At 44.8% G+C, this 20,506-nt stretch overlaps 1 protein-coding gene across 1 annotated transcript; it reads left to right on the top strand.

The window, feature by feature from the left end:
* The first annotated feature begins 630 nt into the window (after positions 1-630).
* On the top strand, positions 631-19,450 carry chd4a (chromodomain helicase DNA binding protein 4a). Its single transcript, XM_048230226.1, has 39 exons — positions 631-844; positions 1,385-1,529; positions 3,635-3,753; positions 4,577-4,837; positions 5,180-5,298; positions 5,452-5,717; positions 5,913-6,040; positions 6,233-6,368; positions 7,091-7,260; positions 7,555-7,782; positions 7,897-8,100; positions 8,367-8,578; positions 8,736-8,867; positions 9,052-9,151; positions 9,286-9,477; positions 10,466-10,666; positions 11,035-11,172; positions 11,396-11,517; positions 11,669-11,842; positions 11,992-12,133; positions 12,263-12,394; positions 12,553-12,670; positions 12,848-12,972; positions 13,116-13,208; positions 13,354-13,492; positions 13,598-13,770; positions 14,004-14,181; positions 14,825-14,911; positions 15,078-15,169; positions 15,647-15,780; positions 15,891-16,035; positions 16,155-16,323; positions 16,471-16,586; positions 17,008-17,217; positions 17,849-17,997; positions 18,116-18,248; positions 18,403-18,598; positions 18,795-18,958; positions 19,151-19,450. The coding sequence occupies exons 2-39, from the start codon at positions 1,466-1,468 to the stop codon at positions 19,163-19,165; spliced, it is 5,676 nt and encodes a 1,891-aa protein (XP_048086183.1). The 5' UTR covers positions 631-844; positions 1,385-1,465; the 3' UTR covers positions 19,166-19,450.
* Positions 19,451-20,506: the final 1,056 nt, after the last annotated feature.

Here is a 20,506-nt window from a genome sequence, read left to right as displayed (position 1 = left end):
TGTTTGGGTTAACACTTTTCAGAGGACTGTAATTGTACATTTGTTATGTGCCAGCAAAGTCCCTCAAGATATGTAGCCTACACCTCTAAGTTCATGTTGATGTTGTTAGACTTAGACAAATATTCAGAGGGAATGACTGATACCACAATGACCCCTCTTTAACCATTTTTTTGTTGTGCATGAATACCCCCCTCCCCCACCCCATGCACATTGTCTATATTTATGTGTGCATATGTCATGTGTTGTTAAGACTATGTCATTTTGAAATGCATGGTGCTGTATGTCTGCATACATGTACAGTAAATTGGAGGTGAAATCTTGTAGTCATGTGGCATGGTGTTGCCATGTGACAGCTTTTTTTCCTCTTGCTCTCTCTTTTTGGAGTTATGCTTATTGTGGGATGTCAGTGACTGTGCTCATTATTATTATGGGATGTTGGGTGGGGGTGGGAGGGGGTGAGTGTTTCTATGGTAACGTTGGTTGCTAGGGGGGCACGGAGGAATGGGGAAGAAAGTGTATGTGGGGGATTATTATGGTCTGTACGTTGCAAGGTAACTATGCAGAGTGGGGGAGGGGTAAGTGTATGTGGGGGGGTTATTATGGGATGTCTGGCCCCTGATCTCTTTGTGTGTATGCAAGGGGTGTTAGTGAGTGAGCTAGAGACGGCGACGTCGTATGAAATGCCGGACAACATCCAACATTAGAATACGGCTTAATTGATTGGAAATACATTTAGTCTTAAGTACAACTGTAAGAGGAATACGACATATTTTAGTGTGTAAAGAGTTAATTACAAAATAAGGTAATCCATTTTTTTCGGAAACAACGGGATCATTCAAGTTCTGTGAGTAACTGTACATTGTTGCAAATTTTGACTACTGTTTCAACGAGTATGTTAGAATCACATGTGTAAAACTACGGACATTAGAACACTTTAGTGTCCCGTGTCCAAAAGACAAAAAATGAATTCATGGCGGGACGACATATTCGTGCCTCCGAATTTAGCCGGTAAAGCTAACAGGCGAGTTAGCAAGCATACAAAGCTGTCGCCTGCTTGCCAGAGGTATATATCTAGTAGCTAGCCAGTATGGTAATGTTAGTTAGCTAACCGCTAGGAGCTTGGCCGCTAAAGCAAAGGATGCATTAAGTAGCCTATATCTTGTCATCTTCGTGTCATTCCTTAGCGTTTATCTCGTTAATGTTAGATACTTTAGATCTTTTTGTAGTTACTTTGTTAACTACTTTAATAAGGAATATCGTAGGTCGAGATTCTAGGTCCACCTGGAGCTCAACCTACTCAACATTAACTTCCGTTTGCTTTTTGTTCTTTTTGATTTCACCCCCTCGCCACCGGCTTTCCCTCCTCCCGCGTCGACTTGGATAGACGCAAGATTGGGTGAAAGCCGAAGAGGAAAAACTACTCAAACTACATTTTCCCACACTGTGAGGTGAAAATACAGTCATAATGTCGGGGAGTGAAGACGAGAGGGATGATTTTGGACATACTGAAAAACGAAGCATGATTCAAGGTAATGTAATTTGAATTAGCTGGCACAACATACACAAGTGTGATGGCTAGCTGGCTAACTTGGGTTAGGTTGAAACAATCACACTGCATCCATCAATATATGCTGCAACTGCAACCAAGTTTTAAGTTGTATCAACGCCTGTATTAGACATGTCCATGGCTAACGTTACGGCTTACCAGTTAGAGTTCCCTGTTACATTGATAACGTTAGTATCTCAAACTTTTGTTTGTGCTTGTTATTTAAGTCAGTAGACGGACGAATATGTGTGTTTGAAGCCTTCATCGTTCTGGGTCATGTTGGTTACGTTAACATTGTGATTATGTACTTAATGTATATGTTAACATAACTCTCTAGATTCTGGTTTGGCTGAAAAAGCTTGTAAAAGTTCGTCGGAGTTAAGAAGACTGAAATATGTGCAACTAATCCGTAATTTGAGAATTACTATAGTACTTCTCAACGCCATGCACTTACTGTGCGATAGTCAATCGCTGCAAGCAGTTAGCGAAGATGGCAAACTGCAACTATGCGGACCAGTGATGCGGATTCATCCATTTGCGAGCTAGGCTATCGCTTGTTATCCGCTAGTTAGCTCACTTGTTAGCTCCGTGTCATAACATCGCATTTCGACATCCATCCATGTTGGCAATGCCTCTGTGATGTTCCGAGTCGTGCTGTTGACATTTGTAGCACACGAAAAGGGAATTGGTCATTTTGGTGTATGACCTTAACGTAACAGAGATGCTTATTTCACACCGTGTTCCCGAACTGCGGCCTACCGGTATTTTCGCGTGCAGATGGTGGACCGCCGCGAGCTCTGTTGGATTGGTAGCTAGTTGGTTAGCACGCTGATGACGTTGGTGTTTGGCGTGTATGTACGCCGGGTGACAGAAAGCGGTAGACTTGACTCTGGAAGTCATTTTCTACTAATTTAAACAGTTGTTTAAACCAGAGCAGAGAAAAATCTTCGTTTTGCAATTTTGCTTGCAAGACCACTAGCTGTTTCCAAGGTAGTAGGTTATGTGACGACGGTAACCGGAAAATGCCGCGAGGGGCTTTCCCTAAATTGACAACATTGTCACAACCGCTACAATAGTTTTATTCTTCATGATACAAACAGAAATCGTGTTTCATTGAATGTTTTCAAATGTGTCGAGCTGATTTGTTCGTTGTTAAGCGTGCATTTGTCAGGATAAGTAACATTAATACTATGGCGCTAAGTACTTAAGAGTTGGTCGCTCCTTCTGACTTCAGCCTTGGATTTTTCTTCACCAGCAAGCGTAACGCTAACGTTAGCTAACCAACATGGTTAACGTTATAAATCGGTAACCGATTATGCAAGAGGAGTTAGGACGGGTAGTCTTAACCTTAATTATCCAATACAGCGCGTCTATTGTTTTTGGATATCATTTTATGTGTCATTCAAGCATTTGTCTTTCCGTGTCCAGGTGCTTGATGTCGTTTTTAGTTCTCGATCAACTAAGAATTTACTGCCGTTCATTGCTTAAAGTTCTCCTGGTTTGAACTGTTTTCATGATTTCGAACAATTGTTGTTGCTCTTGTGACATTCCCGAAACTCTTGTTAGGGACATGTCACTGTGGTGGAGGTCATGTTCTATCAGATCCTATCGCAAGAGCCGAATGACATTGTCAGTAACATTGCCAGCCAGTTTTGCACTCACAGACTTGAGCGACAGATCTTAGACATAAACAACCTACTACTATTCACTAACCTACAGAAGGTGCCACAGTTTGACCTGTCCTGATATTCCTCTGCATTCCTCACATTAGAGGATTTGGGCCTGACATGGTTGTCAAGGTTGCACCGAGTTCTTTATTTGTTCTTTTATTGCATGGTACATATGATTTGCAGAAGTGCTTCAAACTCAAGTGCATCATTTATCACACTAGTTTTTGCATATTTCACATGTTTCACTTTTTCAGTCACAAAGTTATATTATAAAAGTGAATCCTTTTTTTTATTGAGAGCTACTCTACGCCTTCATCAATAGACAACTTAGCAGTGTGCTGCCGGCCCCAGAGGTCGGTCGGGAGTGAGGTGGTGTGGGGCTGGGCTGACAGGCTTTGTGTGTCTGGCTTCTTTCCAGATGAGGAGGAGCTGGAGGAGGACATGTCAGAGGGCGAAGCCCCCAAGGTGAAGAAGAAGAAAAAGGCTAAGAAGAGCAAAGAGAGCAAGAGCAGCAAGAGGCAACGACCACGACGCGAGGTGCGTGTGTGTGTGTTTGTGAATATCTGTGCCCTATGCACAATTATGAGTTTTGGACCCATTCCCTCCATACCGATTTAATGGTCCTGCTCTGTTTACTTGTACAGTCTTTAAGTTTGAGATTGTCTTAACACCATACTGAAAATTGCAGCTTTGTTTAGGCCCAGTCATTCTCATGGCTGCAGTCTGACAAATTCTTGGCAAGAGCTGCCACATCTCAAGGGAGCAGAATTAACACAGTATTCCTGTCTTCTAAATTTAACTTGCATTGGGCCCTTGTTTGCTGGACATCTCCTATAAAGGCCCATTTTCTGCCCCATTTCTCACATGAATTCTTGAGATTGACTCATATATAATTCATCTCTGATGTAGGAATGTCACCTAGCAGTAATTTTAGGTTTTATTCCACTAGCTCATCCTAAATGGGGAAAATGGTATTTGCCCTTTACAAAGATAAATTACAGCTGCAACAGTACTGAGCAGCATTGAGAGTAGTCAAGCACCATTCTGCTGTACTACCCATATCTAAACCCAATTTCCCTACTGTTCCCTTTATGGCTTTTTCTTTCACCTATAGCTTTGTAGTGGTCACAGCCACACAAACCACCTAGGGCTTGTGATGTGAACGTTTGTCGACCTATGCTTGTGTTGATGTGTTTATGCATGTAATAAGTGTATTGATCAATGCAAATTTCTATCTGAGCATATGTCTACATCTATATGAGAGTGGAATTTTTTTCATTCCATTTGTGTTTGTGTGCAAACCTGTAATGCACATGTTTATGAGCGCTTGCATTTCTAATGTCCCACGTGTGTCCTGCAGGACCCGCCGGTTAGCTCGCCAGAGCCCATCGAAGGTCCTGAGCGGGAGGAGGTCGAGGAGGAGGCTGTTGGTGGCGGCGTCCGCTCGGACAGCGAGGGCAGTGACTACACACCTGGCCGCAAGAAGAAGAAGCGCGGTAGCTCCGCCAAAGAGAAAAAGAGGAGCAGTGGTGCCACGGAGCGCAGCGGAGGGTCTTCCAGTGCCAAGAGGAAAGAGCCTGCGGAGGAGGAAGAGGAGGAGGAAGACGATGATGATAGCTCGGTGAGTGCTGGTTGGCTGCTCTTGAACCATCCTTGAAGGTGCAGCAATTTTTCAAAATGTGTTCCTTAGTGAAAGCAACTTTGCTGTAAATGTAGTTCAACCCCCTTTAGCAGAAAGCATTTGGCATTTAAAGCATTAATTCCATTCCAACTTTAAAATGTAAGACTTGCTTTTTATTGTTCTGCAAAGAATCCTCTCTTGAAAAGGTTGAATGAAATCTGAAAGATTTCCCCGCATGAAAGCATGCCACATTGTCCAAATTTTAAAGTTTATAATTTCATCAGTGCCCTGACACTTAGGCCTAGTAAGTCATTTGAATTAAATCTGGACTTGTCCCTTCAGGAGCCTAAGACTTCATCTCAGCTTCTGGATGACTGGGGTATGGAGGATATTGACCATGTCTTCAGTGAAGAGGACTACCGATCTCTCACTAATTACAAAGCCTTCAGCCAGTTTGTCAGGTATGGAAGCTTTCGCGTCTTTACACAGCTTTTGTGTGTATCACTATTAGTGATAAGTTATTATTTTTTAGAGAAGCTAGTGTAATACTCCACATAAGTGGACACATCTTCTGACTCTGTCCTGACCTCATCTCTATGCCCCCCCCCTCACAGGCCCCTCATAGCAGCGAAGAACCCCAAGATTGCCGTGTCCAAGATGATGATGGTGCTTGGCGCCAAATGGCGTGAGTTCAGCACCAAGAACCCCCTGCGAGGCTCGGCCACAGCCACTGCCGCACTGGCAGCTGCGAACGTAGCCGCCGCCGTGGAGAGCATGGTGACTGAAGGACCGGCAGCCACCCTCGCACCCCCACCACCCCCCGAACCGCAGCCACCTCCAGCCCCACCACTCCGCAAAGCAAAGACAAAGGAGGGCAAAGGTGAGATGACCCGAGACCCTTGAGGTTCATGAGGGGACCTAAACCTGTCTGCTCAGGCACCAGTAACTTTAGTATCAATCTGATTCGGCTCAGTTGTAATATTCAGAAGATGTGTTCCGTTTGACGGATCATATCTGAGTTCTGTGGGCTTGAACCTTGTATAGAGTTGTAAACATCCCATCATTTTCTCAACAGGACCTAATGCTCGCAAGAAGTCCAAGCCAGCCCCCAAACCCCCAACCCCAAAGAATGTAAAGGCTAAGAAGGTGGCTCCACTGAAGATCAAGCTGGGAGGCTTCAACAGCAAGAGGAAGCGTTCCTCGGTGAGTGTTTAGGGCTTGTTTCCTGCTTTTCTTTGGATGGATAACACTCCTTTCTACCCTGTATCACATCACTTTGTGTTTCTCACCTTTTCTGACTCACACTCTTGTCAGTCTGATCTCTTCCTGTCAGAGAAATATGGTATTATTAACTGGTTACTCATACCCAGTCTGTCACCTTGTGTCCTGACTCAGAGCGAAGAGGATGACGTGGACGTGGACAGTGACTTTGATGACGGCAGCATGAACAGCGTGTCAGTGTCGGACAGCTCCAACAGCCGCAGCAGCCGCTCCAAGAAGAAGCCCAAGCCCACCAAAAAGAAGAAGAAGGGTGAGTGGCCGCTTGTAGTTTAGCCCATGAAGAGTTTGGTTCCAAAACGCCATATTCACCATTTAAATGCATTTTCATAAACCTTTTTTTTTTTTTTTTTTTTTTCCTTCATTAATGTTTTCCAAGTGATTTCAGTAGAAATATTTTTGGGTATTGTTATTTGATTTGTCTTTACTTAATCAAAACAACACAATTTGCAATTTGATTGATTACTTCCTGGTATACACAATTAAATAGCATGACTAATGTTTTTTAAAACCGGATATATAGTGTTTTGGAACCAAACCCTTCACATCTTTCTTGCGACTTGACTCATAATGATGTTTTCTAAACAAAGTTCGGGAGGAGCCCTTAGGGATGATTGACAGCAATTAACTCACCTGTCTTCCGCTGCCAGGGTATTTAAGCCGGCCTCCTTATCCATACGTCACACGCCGTGGCGCTCGCAAAATTATCCCTCCTCCTCCCCTTACTTCTCCATTTCACTGATAGCCCAGTTACGCATCCTCCTTACACTGGGGGGGTGCAAGCGGCCATCGCTCTATCGCGATCTCTGCTTCAGGCATTCCATGACCACGGCCAGCTACCATGCCAAACATGCGCTTAGCTTATACACTCAGTATAGCAATCATGCCGACGGGCGAACTAGTGAATGTAATTATGTTTAGGGATCGTCAGGTTTTTGAAGTTCATTTTCACACTTGTCCTTTTCCTTGCCTTAGTGGAGGAGGATGGCGATGGCTACGAGACTGATCACCAGGACTACTGCGAGGTGTGTCAACAGGGTGGGGAGATCATCCTCTGCGACACATGCCCAAGAGCGTACCACATGGTGTGTCTGGACCCTGATATGGAGAAAGCCCCTGAGGGCACCTGGAGCTGCCCGCACTGCGTGAGTCTCTCACACACACACACACACACACACACACACACACACACACAACGGGAACCCCCCACACTGAAAAGGGAACATCACAAACACCACGGAACACCCCCTGGTGGTTTATGCCCTCACTGGAGTTTTTAAAATCATAACAGCCACACATCACTCCACGCAGTTGATCCATCTTCTCCCATAGTTTCTGTGCCAATATGAAGGGATAATGGGTCATTCTCAGAGGAGAGTTGAAGGATGACTAGCTCTGTCACCCTCTCATCCTTTCCGCTGTATTTGATCTCCTCTCAGGAGAAGGAGGGCATCCAGTGGGAGGCGCGTGAGGAGGGCTCGGAGGCTGAGGAGGAGATTGAGGCGGCCGCCGAGGAGGATGACCACCACATGGAGTACTGCCGCGTATGTAAGGATGGCGGCGAGCTGCTCTGCTGCGACTCCTGCCCCTCGTCGTACCACATCCACTGCCTCAACCCGCCCCTGCCCGAGATCCCCAACGGAGAATGGATCTGCCCACGCTGCTTGGTGAGCCAGTCAATTACACAATCTGATACAAGTTAGATTGACAAGCAACTGAACGAACTTCAAACGATGTTTTCGGTGTGGCCATAAAACTGGATTGTGTCGTTGTGTTTCCAGTGTCCGGCCCTGAAGGGTAAGGTGCAGAAGATCCTTACATGGCGCTGGGGTGACCCTCCACCCCCGACCCCCGTGGCCCGTCCTCCTGATCTCCCTGCTGACCAGCCAGACCCTCCCCCACTGGCTGGCCGCGCAGAGAGAGAGTTCTTCGCCAAGTGGCACAACATGTCCTACTGGCATTGCTCCTGGGTATCGGAGCTACAGGTAAGCCCACCTGGATGTGTGTAGACACAACTTGCATATTTCCACACATAATCCTGTTGTTGATCATGCTCTCTTTTGGCTGGCCTACAAGTAATCTATGCATCCATATTGTACCAGTCTTCAGTAAATGCATGACAAAACACTTCCATGGGACACAGTTTAATTCATCTTAGTGGTTTATAATTAGTAAATATTTCTCTTCAGTAAGTTTGAAGAGTTTGAAACGTTTGAAATTGAATCCATTTGCTCTCCCTCTCCCCATCTAGCTGGAGCTGCACTGTCAGGTGATGTTCCGTAACTACCAGCGCAAGAACGACATGGACGAGCCCCCGTCCATTGACTTTGGTGTTGAGGGCGATGAGGATAAGAGTGACAAACGCAAGAACAAAGACCCCGTCTATGCACAGATGGAGGAGAAATACTACCGCTACGGCATCAAGATGGAGTGGATGATGCTCCACCGCATTCTCAACCACAGGTGAGCGAACACACACACACACACACTCTGTGAAGCAGCAGCTGGTTAGCTCAGTAGAAAGATAACTAGGGAAAGGTGAGATGACAAGGTTGACTAATAATTAATCTCACCTTTTGTTTACCCGCAATTCTCCTCCATCCTTTACCTGTGTGTGCAGTGTGGACAAAAAGAACAACGTGCACTACCTGATTAAGTGGAAAGACCTGCCCTATGACCAGGCCACCTGGGAGGCTGAGGACATGGAGGTCCCCGAGTTCGACACTTATAAACTGCAGTACTGGCACCACAGGTATGCATTGACTTTACAGGTTAGTTTATACATCACATCTGATACACAGAGGCAGTTCAACGTGCTTTACATAGATAATATGTAAACAACAGATAATGTTTAGAAGAAAGGACCGTAGGTAAAATAGCATTATCAAAAAACATAAAAGAATGGTCTGGTCTAATGGTCTGTGATTGTGTATTAGGGAACTGATGATGGGAGATGAAGGAAGGCCTGGCAAGAAGCTGAAGATTAAGGGCAAAATGAAGAGGCTCGACAGACCTCCTGAGAACCCAGTGGTGGATGTAAGTGTGTGTGTGTGTGTGTGTGAGAGAGAGAAGATACAGGCGCAAAATAGTCCATCCAAATATTGCTGCACAATGTGCAACTTGTCCTAGAAGTGCTTACACTTTTTTTTTTCCCTGTTTGTCCCTTAAAGCCCACCATCAAGTTTGAACGCCAGCCCGAGTACCTGGACTCCACAGGTGGTACCCTCCACCCGTACCAGCTGGAGGGTCTCAACTGGCTTCGCTTCTCCTGGGCACAGGGCACAGACACCATCCTGGCCGACGAGATGGGTCTGGGAAAGACCGTGCAGACCGCTGTGTTCCTCTACTCTCTCTATAAGGAGGTGTGTGTGTGTGTGTGTGTGTGTGAGATATGGAGAAGGTGAATGTGAGGTAGAAAAACATGTAGATGTCAAGGTGATCTGATGCATTGTAGGTCTAAACTGATATTGTAGTCAGACAACTCATTATTTCTTTGGGGGTTAGAAACATGTAGTGCTCCTTAATAGATTTGTCTTTTTTTTTATTTCTGTTTGTATTTACAAGCAGAGTACTGAATAATTAAAGCAAGCATACGCTAAGAGCTCTTCTAAATTTGGAAGATATCTGTCTATTTAAGAGGATGATCGATGAAGATGCTGACTGATCTATCCACGTACAGCTGTTGCAGTTTTGTAAAAGCTTTTGCCATAAAAAAATGGGAAACTTTGTAACCTGCATCTTGTATGCTCCGTTTTATTTTCATTTCGGTCTCAAAATGAAAGCCGGAGTTCCTCAAATGTTTGTCAGGTTGTCATGCAACATGACAAGCCCATGGCTCTATGAGACCACAATTCCACTTCAGTTCTCCCATTATAATCCAGGTTTTAATCAGCTGTCTTCTTGCTGAAATCTCTGTGGTTATTATAATGCCAGCTGTGCCCAGCTTTTCACGCAACGTTATCCTCGGCAAACATCCATGTTATCTGAGCCAACATTGTGGGGAATTGTATATGGCCATATTACAATATCGGTACCCTTTCATTTGATACGATGTTGATGAATTTGGCATTATCCTAATGCTATGGGCTGCATAAGAGCGTAATCCAGAAAATCAGTGGCCACATTTAGTTTGTCAAGCTTGAATGGGTCTGGCCCTGAGCCAGCATGGAGATACTTCTGCCACCTACTGGTGAAACTTGAGACAGGACGAAGCTTTTTGGCTGTGTCTGTCTGTCAAATGATGCTGTTCAGTTTTGTTAAAAACACAAGCCTTATCACTTTTGGTCAATTTTAAGGGATCCTGGAGTTATCCCTGAGAATGACCTTTTCTCCTTTTTTTTCCACCTCCAGGGTCACTCTAAGGGACCGTTCCTGGTGAGCGCCCCCTTGTCCACGATCATAAACTGGGAGCGTGAGTTTGAGCTGTGGGCCCCAGACATGTACGTGGTTACCTATGTGGGTGACAAAGACAGCAGGGCTGTCATCCGTGAGAATGAGTTCTCCTTCGAGGACAACGCTATCCGCACCGGCAAGAAGGCCTCTCGAATGAAGGTGAGGAGGGCAAGGATGAAGGGAGGATTTCAGTGTGTCAGACTAATACTAATTGATAGACTCTTTCAACTACATTCATAAGGCAACTCATGATAACTTGGTCTCAAGTGTTAAAAATCGATATTTTGTAGAGCATTACACTAAAGTCCGTTTCATTTTCATTTCAAAGTATGAAATACTTCTATGTTGATTTTGAACGTTTTAAATAAATCGGAAATCCTCTAGGAACAGATTAGAAGGGTCTATAGAATAACTAGGATGGCATGGTTGTGGGTGCGGTTCTCCTTGGTGAGTCTCGTTCCTTGTCTTGCCTGTCGATTTGAGTTTGAATGGTTCCCCTAACTTTTTTTTTTTCCTTTTTACTTTAGAAAGAGGCACAGGTGAAGTTCCATGTCCTGCTGACGTCGTACGAGCTGATTACCATCGACATGGCCATCCTGGGCTCCATCGAATGGGCTTGCCTGGTAGTGGACGAAGCCCATAGGCTGAAGAACAACCAGTCCAAGGTGAGTTCATACGACAATGTAATACAGCTGGTCCTCTTTATGTGAGAGTTTAATGAAAAAGAATGGGGACTCCTGATCCAAATAATGAGCATAATAAAAGCAAGCTTATGAATTGGCATGAATAAATCTTAAGACCTCCAAAGGGGGCATTTCAAAATCATCAGCTACACGTATGATCCTTGAATGAACTGAATTAACTCTGTTGTGCTCCTCTCTCCTCTAGTTCTTCAGGGTGCTGAATAACTACCCTCTCCAACACAAGCTGCTGTTGACCGGAACACCTCTGCAGAATAACCTGGAAGAGCTCTTCCATCTGCTTAACTTCCTCACGCCTGAGAGATTCCAGTAAGTGTGTGTGTGTGTGTGGTGTGTGAGTGTGAGCGTGCTGCCTTTAATCTGTATTATGGCTTTGCCAAAAACCCTAGAGGTGTATTGTACAGAAATCTTAAACTGTACAGAAACAATATCTTAACTGCTGGCCCTCTTTGTATCTCAGTAACCTTGAGGGCTTCTTGGAAGAGTTTGCCGACATTGCCAAGGAAGACCAGATCAAGAAGCTGCACGACATGCTTGGTCCGCACATGTTGCGTAGGTTGAAGGCGGACGTCTTCAAACACATGCCCTCAAAGACGGAGCTCATCGTCCGAGTTGAGCTGAGCCCAATGCAAAAGTACGTGAAGGAGGATGGATGGGAGGGTGTTGAATAGAACACGGAATAGAAAATATTCACACCAATCAAAATATCCAGTCAAGATCTCCACATTAGTGGAGACTATATGGTTTATTTGAAGTGGTTTAAAATGTGTCGTGTCTCTACAGGAAATACTACAAGTTCATCTTGACTCGCAACTTTGAGGCCTTGAACACCCGTGGAGGTGGTAATCAGGTATCCCTGCTCAACGTGGTGATGGACCTAAAGAAATGCTGCAACCACCCCTACCTGTTTCCCGCGGCCGCAATGGTATGATCCATAATTATGTGAACTATTGTCTTGTGAACATACCATGGATATTTACATAGGAATATTTGAATGAACGTGTGCTACAAATTAAGACGCAGTGTTAAACATGTGATTGATGTTCTCAAACAGGAAGCTCCAAAGATGCCCAATGGCATGTACGAAGGTAATGCCTTGACCAAAGCTGCTGGAAAGCTGTTCCTGCTGCAAAAGATGCTTAGAAAACTCAAGGACGGGGGACACAGGGTGCTTATTTTCTCTCAGGTATGACTGTGTGTAACATGTGTTTTTGTAATTTACTTATATTTACAAAACAAAACATATTTGCTTTTCTATAATATTATGTTATGTACATTTTTGTTAAAATTTTTGTAACAGTTTTGTTCAGCAAAGGCACTAACCTGTTGGTATGTTCTTCCCAGATGACCAAAATGTTGGACCTGCTGGAAGACTTCCTGGAAAATGAAGGCTACAAGTACGAGCGTATCGATGGAAGCGTCACTGGAGGCATGAGACAGGAAGCCATTGACCGCTTCAACTGTAAGAATTCCTCATTATCTCTTAGCTGTCTAACCCCCTCGTATTTAAAACTGGGTGAATTAACACTCTCCAACTGCATTACCAGACATTGTAAAGCTTGGTTTACACCTGGTTTATCCAGTTATCAGAGTTCAGTCTGACTCATGTGCTTTAGTAACATTCTGTGTTCTCCTTCAGCACCGGGTGCGATCCAGTTTGCCTTCCTGCTGTCTACCAGGGCTGGTGGTCTGGGTATCAACCTGGCCACAGCTGACACAGTCATCATCTATGACTCCGACTGGAACCCTCACAATGACATTCAGGTCAGTGACTGCACCTTAGGCTGATTTTTCAGAGCTTTTTTTAGGTTCACGTTGATGTTGATCCCCTCTGAAATGATGAGGCAAAAGGCAAAAAACGTTTATGATTCTAATCTTTTCTGCTCTATTCTCACCCTCCTCACCAGGCTTTCAGCAGAGCTCACCGTATTGGCCAAAACAAGAAGGTGATGATCTACCGTTTTGTCACCAAGGCCTCTGTGGAGGAGCGAATTACTCAGGTACATGGAATTCACAACTCACAATTCTCAGATACTGTGTTGCGCCCAAAAATGGAATACCATGATATAGCAACACCTCCATGATACCTGGCAATACCTCTGATCTGTGTTTTTTTTTTTTTTTTTTTTTTTCTGTCTATTTCAGGTGGCAAAGAAAAAGATGATGTTGACCCATTTGGTGGTGCGTCCAGGTCTTGGCTCCAAAACGGGGTCCATGTCCAAGCAGGAGCTGGATGACATTCTGAAGTTCGGAACAGAGGAACTTTTCAAGGATGAGCTAGATGGTTAGAAATCCATCATCACCCAGCTTGAAGCACAAAGACTGTAATATAGAAAAATGAAATGTTATCCGTCACAAACAACAAACGTAACTATTTCTTTCTCTGCAGGAGAGAACAAAGAGGAGGACAGCAGTGTCATCCACTATGATGAAAAGGCCATTGACCGGCTCCTGGACCGCAACCAGGACGCCACTGATGATGATACTGAGATCCAGAGCATGAACGAATACCTGAGCTCCTTCAAGGTGGCCCAGTACGTGGTGAAGGATGAGGATGAGGAGGTCAGTACTTTAAATTAGCATTCGACCCTTCCAACTCTAAACAAGTCCAGAAAGGTTACACAAGAGAAGTTGAATATCTTGCATGTTTTTGCGGGTTTTTAAGCATTTAGTTGGGTTAGAAAATCTAAGGAATAAGAGATCAACAAATGTCTTTGGGAATGCAATATCATACTTGTGACCAGGCAGTCCCCATCATTTTTTTATTTATTTTTTTCCAACGTTTGTTCTCCCAGGAAGAAGAGGTGCAGCGTGAGATTATTAAGCAGGAGGAGAGTGTGGACCCAGACTACTGGGAGAAGCTGCTGAGGCACCACTACGAGCAGCAGCAGGAAGACCTGGCCCGCAATTTGGGCAAAGGCAAACGTATCCGCAAGCAGGTCAACTACAACGATGGCTCCCAGGAGGACCGAGGTAGTAGACGGGGTAACAAACGGCTCTGCGCGGCATTACTACCTTCTAACCATCCCCCTTTGTGTTTGTCTTTGTGTTTATCATTGAGTAGAAGCATGTAGGTATGTAGAGAAGTGGTCCATGTGTGATTTGGGTTTAGGACTTTTTCTTTCTTTTTTTTTTTTTTTTTTTTTTTTTTTTTTTTTTTTTTTTTTTTGCATTTTTCAGTTTAGTTGGCTTAACCTCATTGCATGCATGATCTGAGGATGATTGCATGGTTAGTGTCACGGCGAGTGCTCACACATGCCTTAAGAAAACCCTTTCAGACCTTTTACTGCAGTAACCTGCGGGCACACAGGAATTGCTCACTCAGACAAAAACATGCCTTTGTTGCCTATTAAATTGGTCGGCTGTGGCTGTTTTATTTTTTTTTTTTATTGCTTTTACTTGCATTTATTTACTTACAAGCACCTTAGCTATAAACTCCCTCATGATTCTTTATGGGTACTTGTTTGTGTTGGTGGGTGAACACTCAATCACTATTAGAAAGTAGAAATGTTTGTGTAGATACTAGTAGACCGACTTTACAATTCTACTTTTTTTATACATGTATAACATTCTGTGCTCTTGTCTTATTGTTTTTTTCCTTCCCCATTCTCTACAGATTGGCAGGATGACCAGTCTGACAACCAGTCTGATTACTCAGTGGCGTCTGAGGAGGGTGATGAAGACTTTGATGAGCGTATCGAAGGTACACCACCTTAACCTGCTGCTACTGTGTATAGGGTGGACTTGTAGTACTCCCTAAGTCTCTGATTCAGGACCTGTGTTAACATCATTTATCGGGTTGCAACTGTAAGAGTACAAAAGCTTTTTAATGTAGCCTCTGTAAAACTGTTATCTCCTTCCTCCTGCAGCTAACTCGCGACGACCCAACAGGAAGGGCCTGAGGAATGACAAAGACAAGCCACTGCCCCCTCTGCTGGCCAGAGTTGGAGGCAACATTGAGGTTCGATTCAACTGGAGCACCACACTCTTCCAGAATAGCAGAGTTTTTAGCCACATGCAATAAGACTTATCAACAGCTCAACCCCCCCAGTCACACATAATCACTAACTCATGACAACGACAGCCCTCCCTCCCACACACAAGCACACACACACACACACACACACACACACACACACACACAAGCATAATATGAACCTGGACAGAACTCTTGCACTTTACGCTGTCTATTATTGAAATGTGTATTGTTTTTTAGAACTTGCTATTTATTATATTTGCTGTTTATTATTGCTGTAACTGTGTGTTTTGGGTACAGTAATTTTATTTTTTGCAGTCTGGTACTGCCTTATCTGTCTCGTTGCTCTTGTGACAATGACAATAAAGTACTTTGGAACTCTGCTTTTCTCTGAAACTGTATGTATGAATGTGCTGCTGTAGTGATGCGTGATTGGATTGACACCTTTTGCTTTCCCCTCAGGTGCTTGGTTTCAATGCCAGGCAGAGGAAGGCTTTCCTGAATGCTGTGATGCGTTACGGAATGCCACCCCAGGATGCCTTCACCACCCAGTGGTTGGTCAGGGACCTGCGAGGGAAGTCTGAGAAGGAGTTCAAGTGAGTGACTGTGCCGCTATCTTGGCTTTTTCATGGAGTACCGCAAGGCTTCATAGTTAGACCTGGACTTTTTTCCCACCCAATTGAATGTATGATGTTTCTTTGCTTAGGGCATATGTGTCGCTCTTCATGAGGCACTTGTGTGAGCCCGGTGCTGATGGTGCAGAGACTTTTGCCGACGGTGTTCCAAGGGAAGGGTTGTCACGGCAACATGTTCTGACACGGATTGGTGTGATGTCACTGATCCGCAAAAAGGTATGTCTCAGTTGCCTTAATGGCAAATTTCAATAAAGATGTTAAGTGCACTTGTCTATGATGACCTACAGTTTTGATGACCCTGCTTTGACCTTACTCTTTGGTCTGTGACCCTACAGGTTCAGGAGTTTGAGGAGGTGAATGGCCAGTGGTCCATGCCCTGGATGATGGAACTGGAAGAGAGCAAGAAGGCAGCGGCCGCGGCTGCTGCTGCTCAGCCAGAGTCCCCAGGCAAGACCCCCTCCACTGGAACCCCCGCAGACACCCAGCCCAATACCCCTGCCCCAGGTTGGCCACTGTTTACTTCTTTAGCTCCCCTTTTTCCTCAATGAGGGAATCCCAATTCTTCTGTTGGTGTGTTATACAAATTGTTCCTGTGTTCCTAAATGAGTTGCTCACCTCTGCGGTTTTGTCCTTTATCAACTGTTGGTGCAGAGGATGCCTCCAAAACTGAGGATGCCAACAAGGACGCCGCCGACAAAGAGAAGGAGCAGAAGAAGGAGGGAGAGGTAGAAAAGAACGGGAAAGAGACAAAGGGAGAAGAGTCAGAGGTGAGCCTTCACATTCAAAAAATTTGACCTTTCAAAGGAGTTTGTCCACATAGCTTCTCTAGCAGTGAATCCCCTTGGGTAGATTGCACATTGCTCCAACAAACACCAACAGCTGGGTCAGTGTGGGCTGGCCGTCTGTGTTTGTTGGCATTTGTTGGATGGAGTCGTTAGAGTTTGACATGACGGTTGGTTTTATGAACATTCTAAAGACTACCTGACAATTTCCAACAACTGACCATTTCCAACAGCTGCCAACTTTGGAATGAATGTTTGTTTGTTTGTTTGGTATTTGTTGGAGCAGTGTGCAAGCTCCTCAAAAGTATCATTATTGTTGACTTATTTAAGTGTAGCCACATCCAGTACCTAGTGCCTTAACAATTGAAAGAACTGTTAACAATTATTACCACTCTATTGACCTCAGGTCATTGCCATCCCTGACGAGGAGGAGAAACCTTCAGCTGAACAGAAGGACAAAGAGTCTGAGAAGAAGGAGGCTGACGGCACCACGGAAACCGACAAAGCCGACAACGGAGAAGAGAAGGAGGAGAAGGAAAAAGAGAAGGAGGAGAAGGAAAAAGAGAAGGAGGAGGGCGAGAAAGTAGAGAAGAGCGGAGAGGCTGGTGAAGAAAAAGGAGGAGAAGGAAAAAGAGAAGGAGGAGAAGGAAAAGAGAAGGAGGAGAAGGAAAAGAGAAGGAGGAGAAGGAAAAGAGAAGGAGGAGAAGGAAAAGAGAAGGAGGAGAAGGAAAAAGAGAAGGAGGAGAAGGAAAAGAGAAGGAGGAGAAGGAAAAGAGAAGGAGGAGAAGGAAAAGAGAAGGAGGAGAAGGAAAAGAGAAGGAGGAGAAGGAAAAAGAGAAGGAGGAGAAGGAAAAAGAGAAGGAGGAGAAGGAAAAGAGAAGGAGGAGAAGGAAAAAGAGAAGGAGGAGAAGGAAAAAGAGAAGGAGGAGAAGGAAAAGAGAAGGAGGAGAAGGAAAAAGAGAAGGAGGAGAAGGAAAAGAGAAGGAGGAGAAGGAAAAGAGAAGGAGGAGAAGGAAAAAGAGAAGGAGGAGAAGGAAAAGAGAAGGAGGAGAAGGAAAAGAGAAGGAGGAGAAGGAAAAAGAGAAGGAGGAGAAGGAAAAAGAGAAGGAGGAGAAGGGTTTTCTTTGCTCAGAGTGCTCCGAGTTCACGTTTATCTGTCTTGTGGATAACTGGATAATGCTGTTCTTGGCATTCTTTGCTGGCCTGTTGAGATTGGGTCCACAGTCCCAACCTTTTGCTCGTAATCATCTGCTCAAATTCTGTCTCTGTCTGTCTGTCTCTCTGCAGAGCTGCATTCCTTGTGGCAGAATGAGGAGCGGGCGGCCACAGTTACAAAGAAGACCAATGAGATCTGGCATCGTCGTCATGACTACTGGCTTCTGGCCGGGATCATTCAGTATCCTTTAAGCTTTGTTGTGTGTGAAGGTCATAGTGTGTGTGTGTGTGTGTGTGTGTCTCTGTTCTACACAGTAAAAGCATTTTTGGAGATGCCCCTTAACCTCATTGCTCCTTAGACATGGCTATGCCCGCTGGCAGGATATCCAGAATGATGTGAGGTTCGCCATCCTCAATGAGCCTTTCAAGGGCGAGATGAACCGCGGTAACTTCCTGGAGATCAAGAACAAGTTCCTGGCCAGGAGGTTTAAGGTACGCTTTCTTTGTGGATGACTTGAGTTAGTGGGACAACGGCTTGAAGAACCTTGAAGACACACCTTCCGAGTTCTCAGCCTAGCTGACTAAACAACATCTCTCTCTCTCTCTCTCTCTGCCTCCCTCTCTCTCTCTCTCTGCCTCTCTGCAGCTGTTGGAACAGGCTCTGGTGATTGAAGAGCAGCTGCGCCGGGCGGCCTACCTGAACATGACGGAGGACCCGTCCCACCCCAGCATGGCCCTCAACACACGCTTCAGCGAGGTGGAGTGCCTGGCCGAGTCGCACCAGCACCTCAGCAAAGAGTCCATGTCCGGGAATAAGCCGGCCAACGCCGTCCTGCACAAAGGTGAGACGTCACCTACTTAAAGTCGTCTCTGACGTGACGGTGATTGATTGAGGTGGGTCGTGATGTAAAACCAAACTTTATGTTGACCAGGATGTTATTAATTTGGGAACATTAAATACCAAACAGAACTTTTTTTTTTTTGGTTTTCTCACTTTGTAATGACTTGTTCACTCACCCTCTCTCGTGTCTATGTCAGTGCTGAAACAGTTGGAGGAGCTGCTTAGTGACATGAAGGCGGATGTCACCCGTCTCCCGGCAACCATTGCCCGGATACCTCCTGTCGCTGTGAGATTGCAGATGTCTGAGAGGAACATTCTCAGCCGTCTGGCTAGCAGGGGCCCCGAGACACAGTCGCAGCAGGTGTGTAGGACCGTGTGTATGTGTGATGCGAGTATCCACTCTTATCTGAGCACAGAAATGATCAAAAGTAAATAATTTGCCTCAATAGGCAGGTTGTAGGTGTTGACTTGGCTGAAACTATTCTGTGGTAAAAGTAAGGCTTCAGTAGAAGTTAATGACGTGAATGTAACTTGTGCTCTGTGTTCTACTCAGGTATCGCAACAGTAGCCTGTAAGGCTCACCCTTGACCTCCCCTGCCACCAAGCACCGCCCACCACCTCAACATTCCTGATTGGCACCTCAGAGGACATCTCGCCTTAGCTTGAAGCCACACCCCTTTACCTATATATGGACATGCAGCGTTTCTATTGGCTTTAAACAAAAGGCTGAGGAAACTAAGCTAATTTTATTTTTTTGTTTGTTTTTATTTCTTTTTGATTTTTCTTTATTAATATTATTGATATAATGTTATTATGGTTTTTTGGGACCTAAAATAAAAATTCAATAAAGTTCTCTGTTCCTTTGTTTTCTAAGTTGACTTCAGATGTTTCTGAAGTTCAGTTCTGACAACATTGTGGTGGCCCAGACAGCATGTGAGGTGCCACAGGGGAAATCTGACCATTGGCAAAGACCAGCCAAAAAAACAAGTGTCTCTATGGTAACAAGCTGTGGTTTGCATCAGATAAAGACAAGTTGTGGTCTGTCTGTTTCAGACAATCACCGGTCTGTGCCTACCTTCACAGTCTACGTCTACAATTGCTTTTGCGTCCAGCAGACACCAGCCACCTTGTTTTACACACATTTAATCTTGCACTGCTTAAATATAGTGCACAATTATTCACCTCTATGCCCATATGTATCTTGCCTGAAGAGAAAAATACTGAATGCATTTGACAAATGCTACCAACAAAATTCCTAGATATTACATGACTTGGCCCAAAGATCCTCTAATTTTCCATGTCTGGACTTTGAAATGCCAGGATATTCCAGATATCCCATGACTTTGGCGACCCTGTATTAAGTGTTAAAAGAAAAAATTGCCGAAGTTTTCACATAAATCTGTTTCTCGAGGGCAGAGTACTGTCGATACGGGGGGAAATGCTAAAGGAAAATGCCCCCAGAGTGTAGCACTGTAGCTGCCTGCCTGCTCTAGCTGTTGGCTGCAGCAACTCACTTTTCATACCGACAGTACAGAAACAGAAGGAAGGAAACCGAAATCTATGTGAAAATTAGCCAGAGTTCTCCTTTTTAAGTTATGCTTTTAGAAAGGAGGTATTGAACATAGGTAGCCGTGGCCTACTGGTTAGCGCTTCAGACTTGTTGCCGGTTCGAACCCCGACCAGTGCCCTTGAGCAAGGCACCTAACCCCTCACTGCTCCCCGAGCGCCACTGTTGTTGCAGGGAGCTCACTGCGCCGAGATTAGTGTGTGCTTCACCTCACTGTGTGCTGAGTGTGTTTCACTAATTCACGGATTGGGATAAATGCAGAGACCAAATTTCCCTCACGGGATCAAAAGAGTATATATACTTATACTTATATACTTAACAAATCGGATAGCAAGTGAGCGG

The sequence above is a fragment of the Alosa alosa genome, chromosome 20 (genome assembly GCF_017589495.1).
Source record: "Alosa alosa isolate M-15738 ecotype Scorff River chromosome 20, AALO_Geno_1.1, whole genome shotgun sequence".
Classification (NCBI taxonomy): domain Eukaryota; kingdom Metazoa; phylum Chordata; class Actinopteri; order Clupeiformes; family Clupeidae; genus Alosa; species Alosa alosa.
This window is presented reverse-complemented; position numbering and strand designations above follow the sequence as displayed.

What these genes read in the sequence shown, in the direction of transcription:
- chd4a (XM_048230226.1), top strand. Translation starts at nt 1,466, where the DNA reads ATGTCGGGGAGTGAAGACGAGAGGGATGATTTTGGACATACTGAAAAA. An exon ending in GGATCTGCCCACGCTGCTTG is followed by an intron (nt 7,783 to 7,896) that starts GTGAGCCAGTCA and finishes TTGTGTTTCCAG; the next exon opens with TGTCCGGCCCTGAAGGGTAA. An exon ending in GGGTGCTTATTTTCTCTCAG is followed by an intron (nt 12,395 to 12,552) that starts GTATGACTGTGT and finishes TGTTCTTCCCAG; the next exon opens with ATGACCAAAATGTTGGACCT.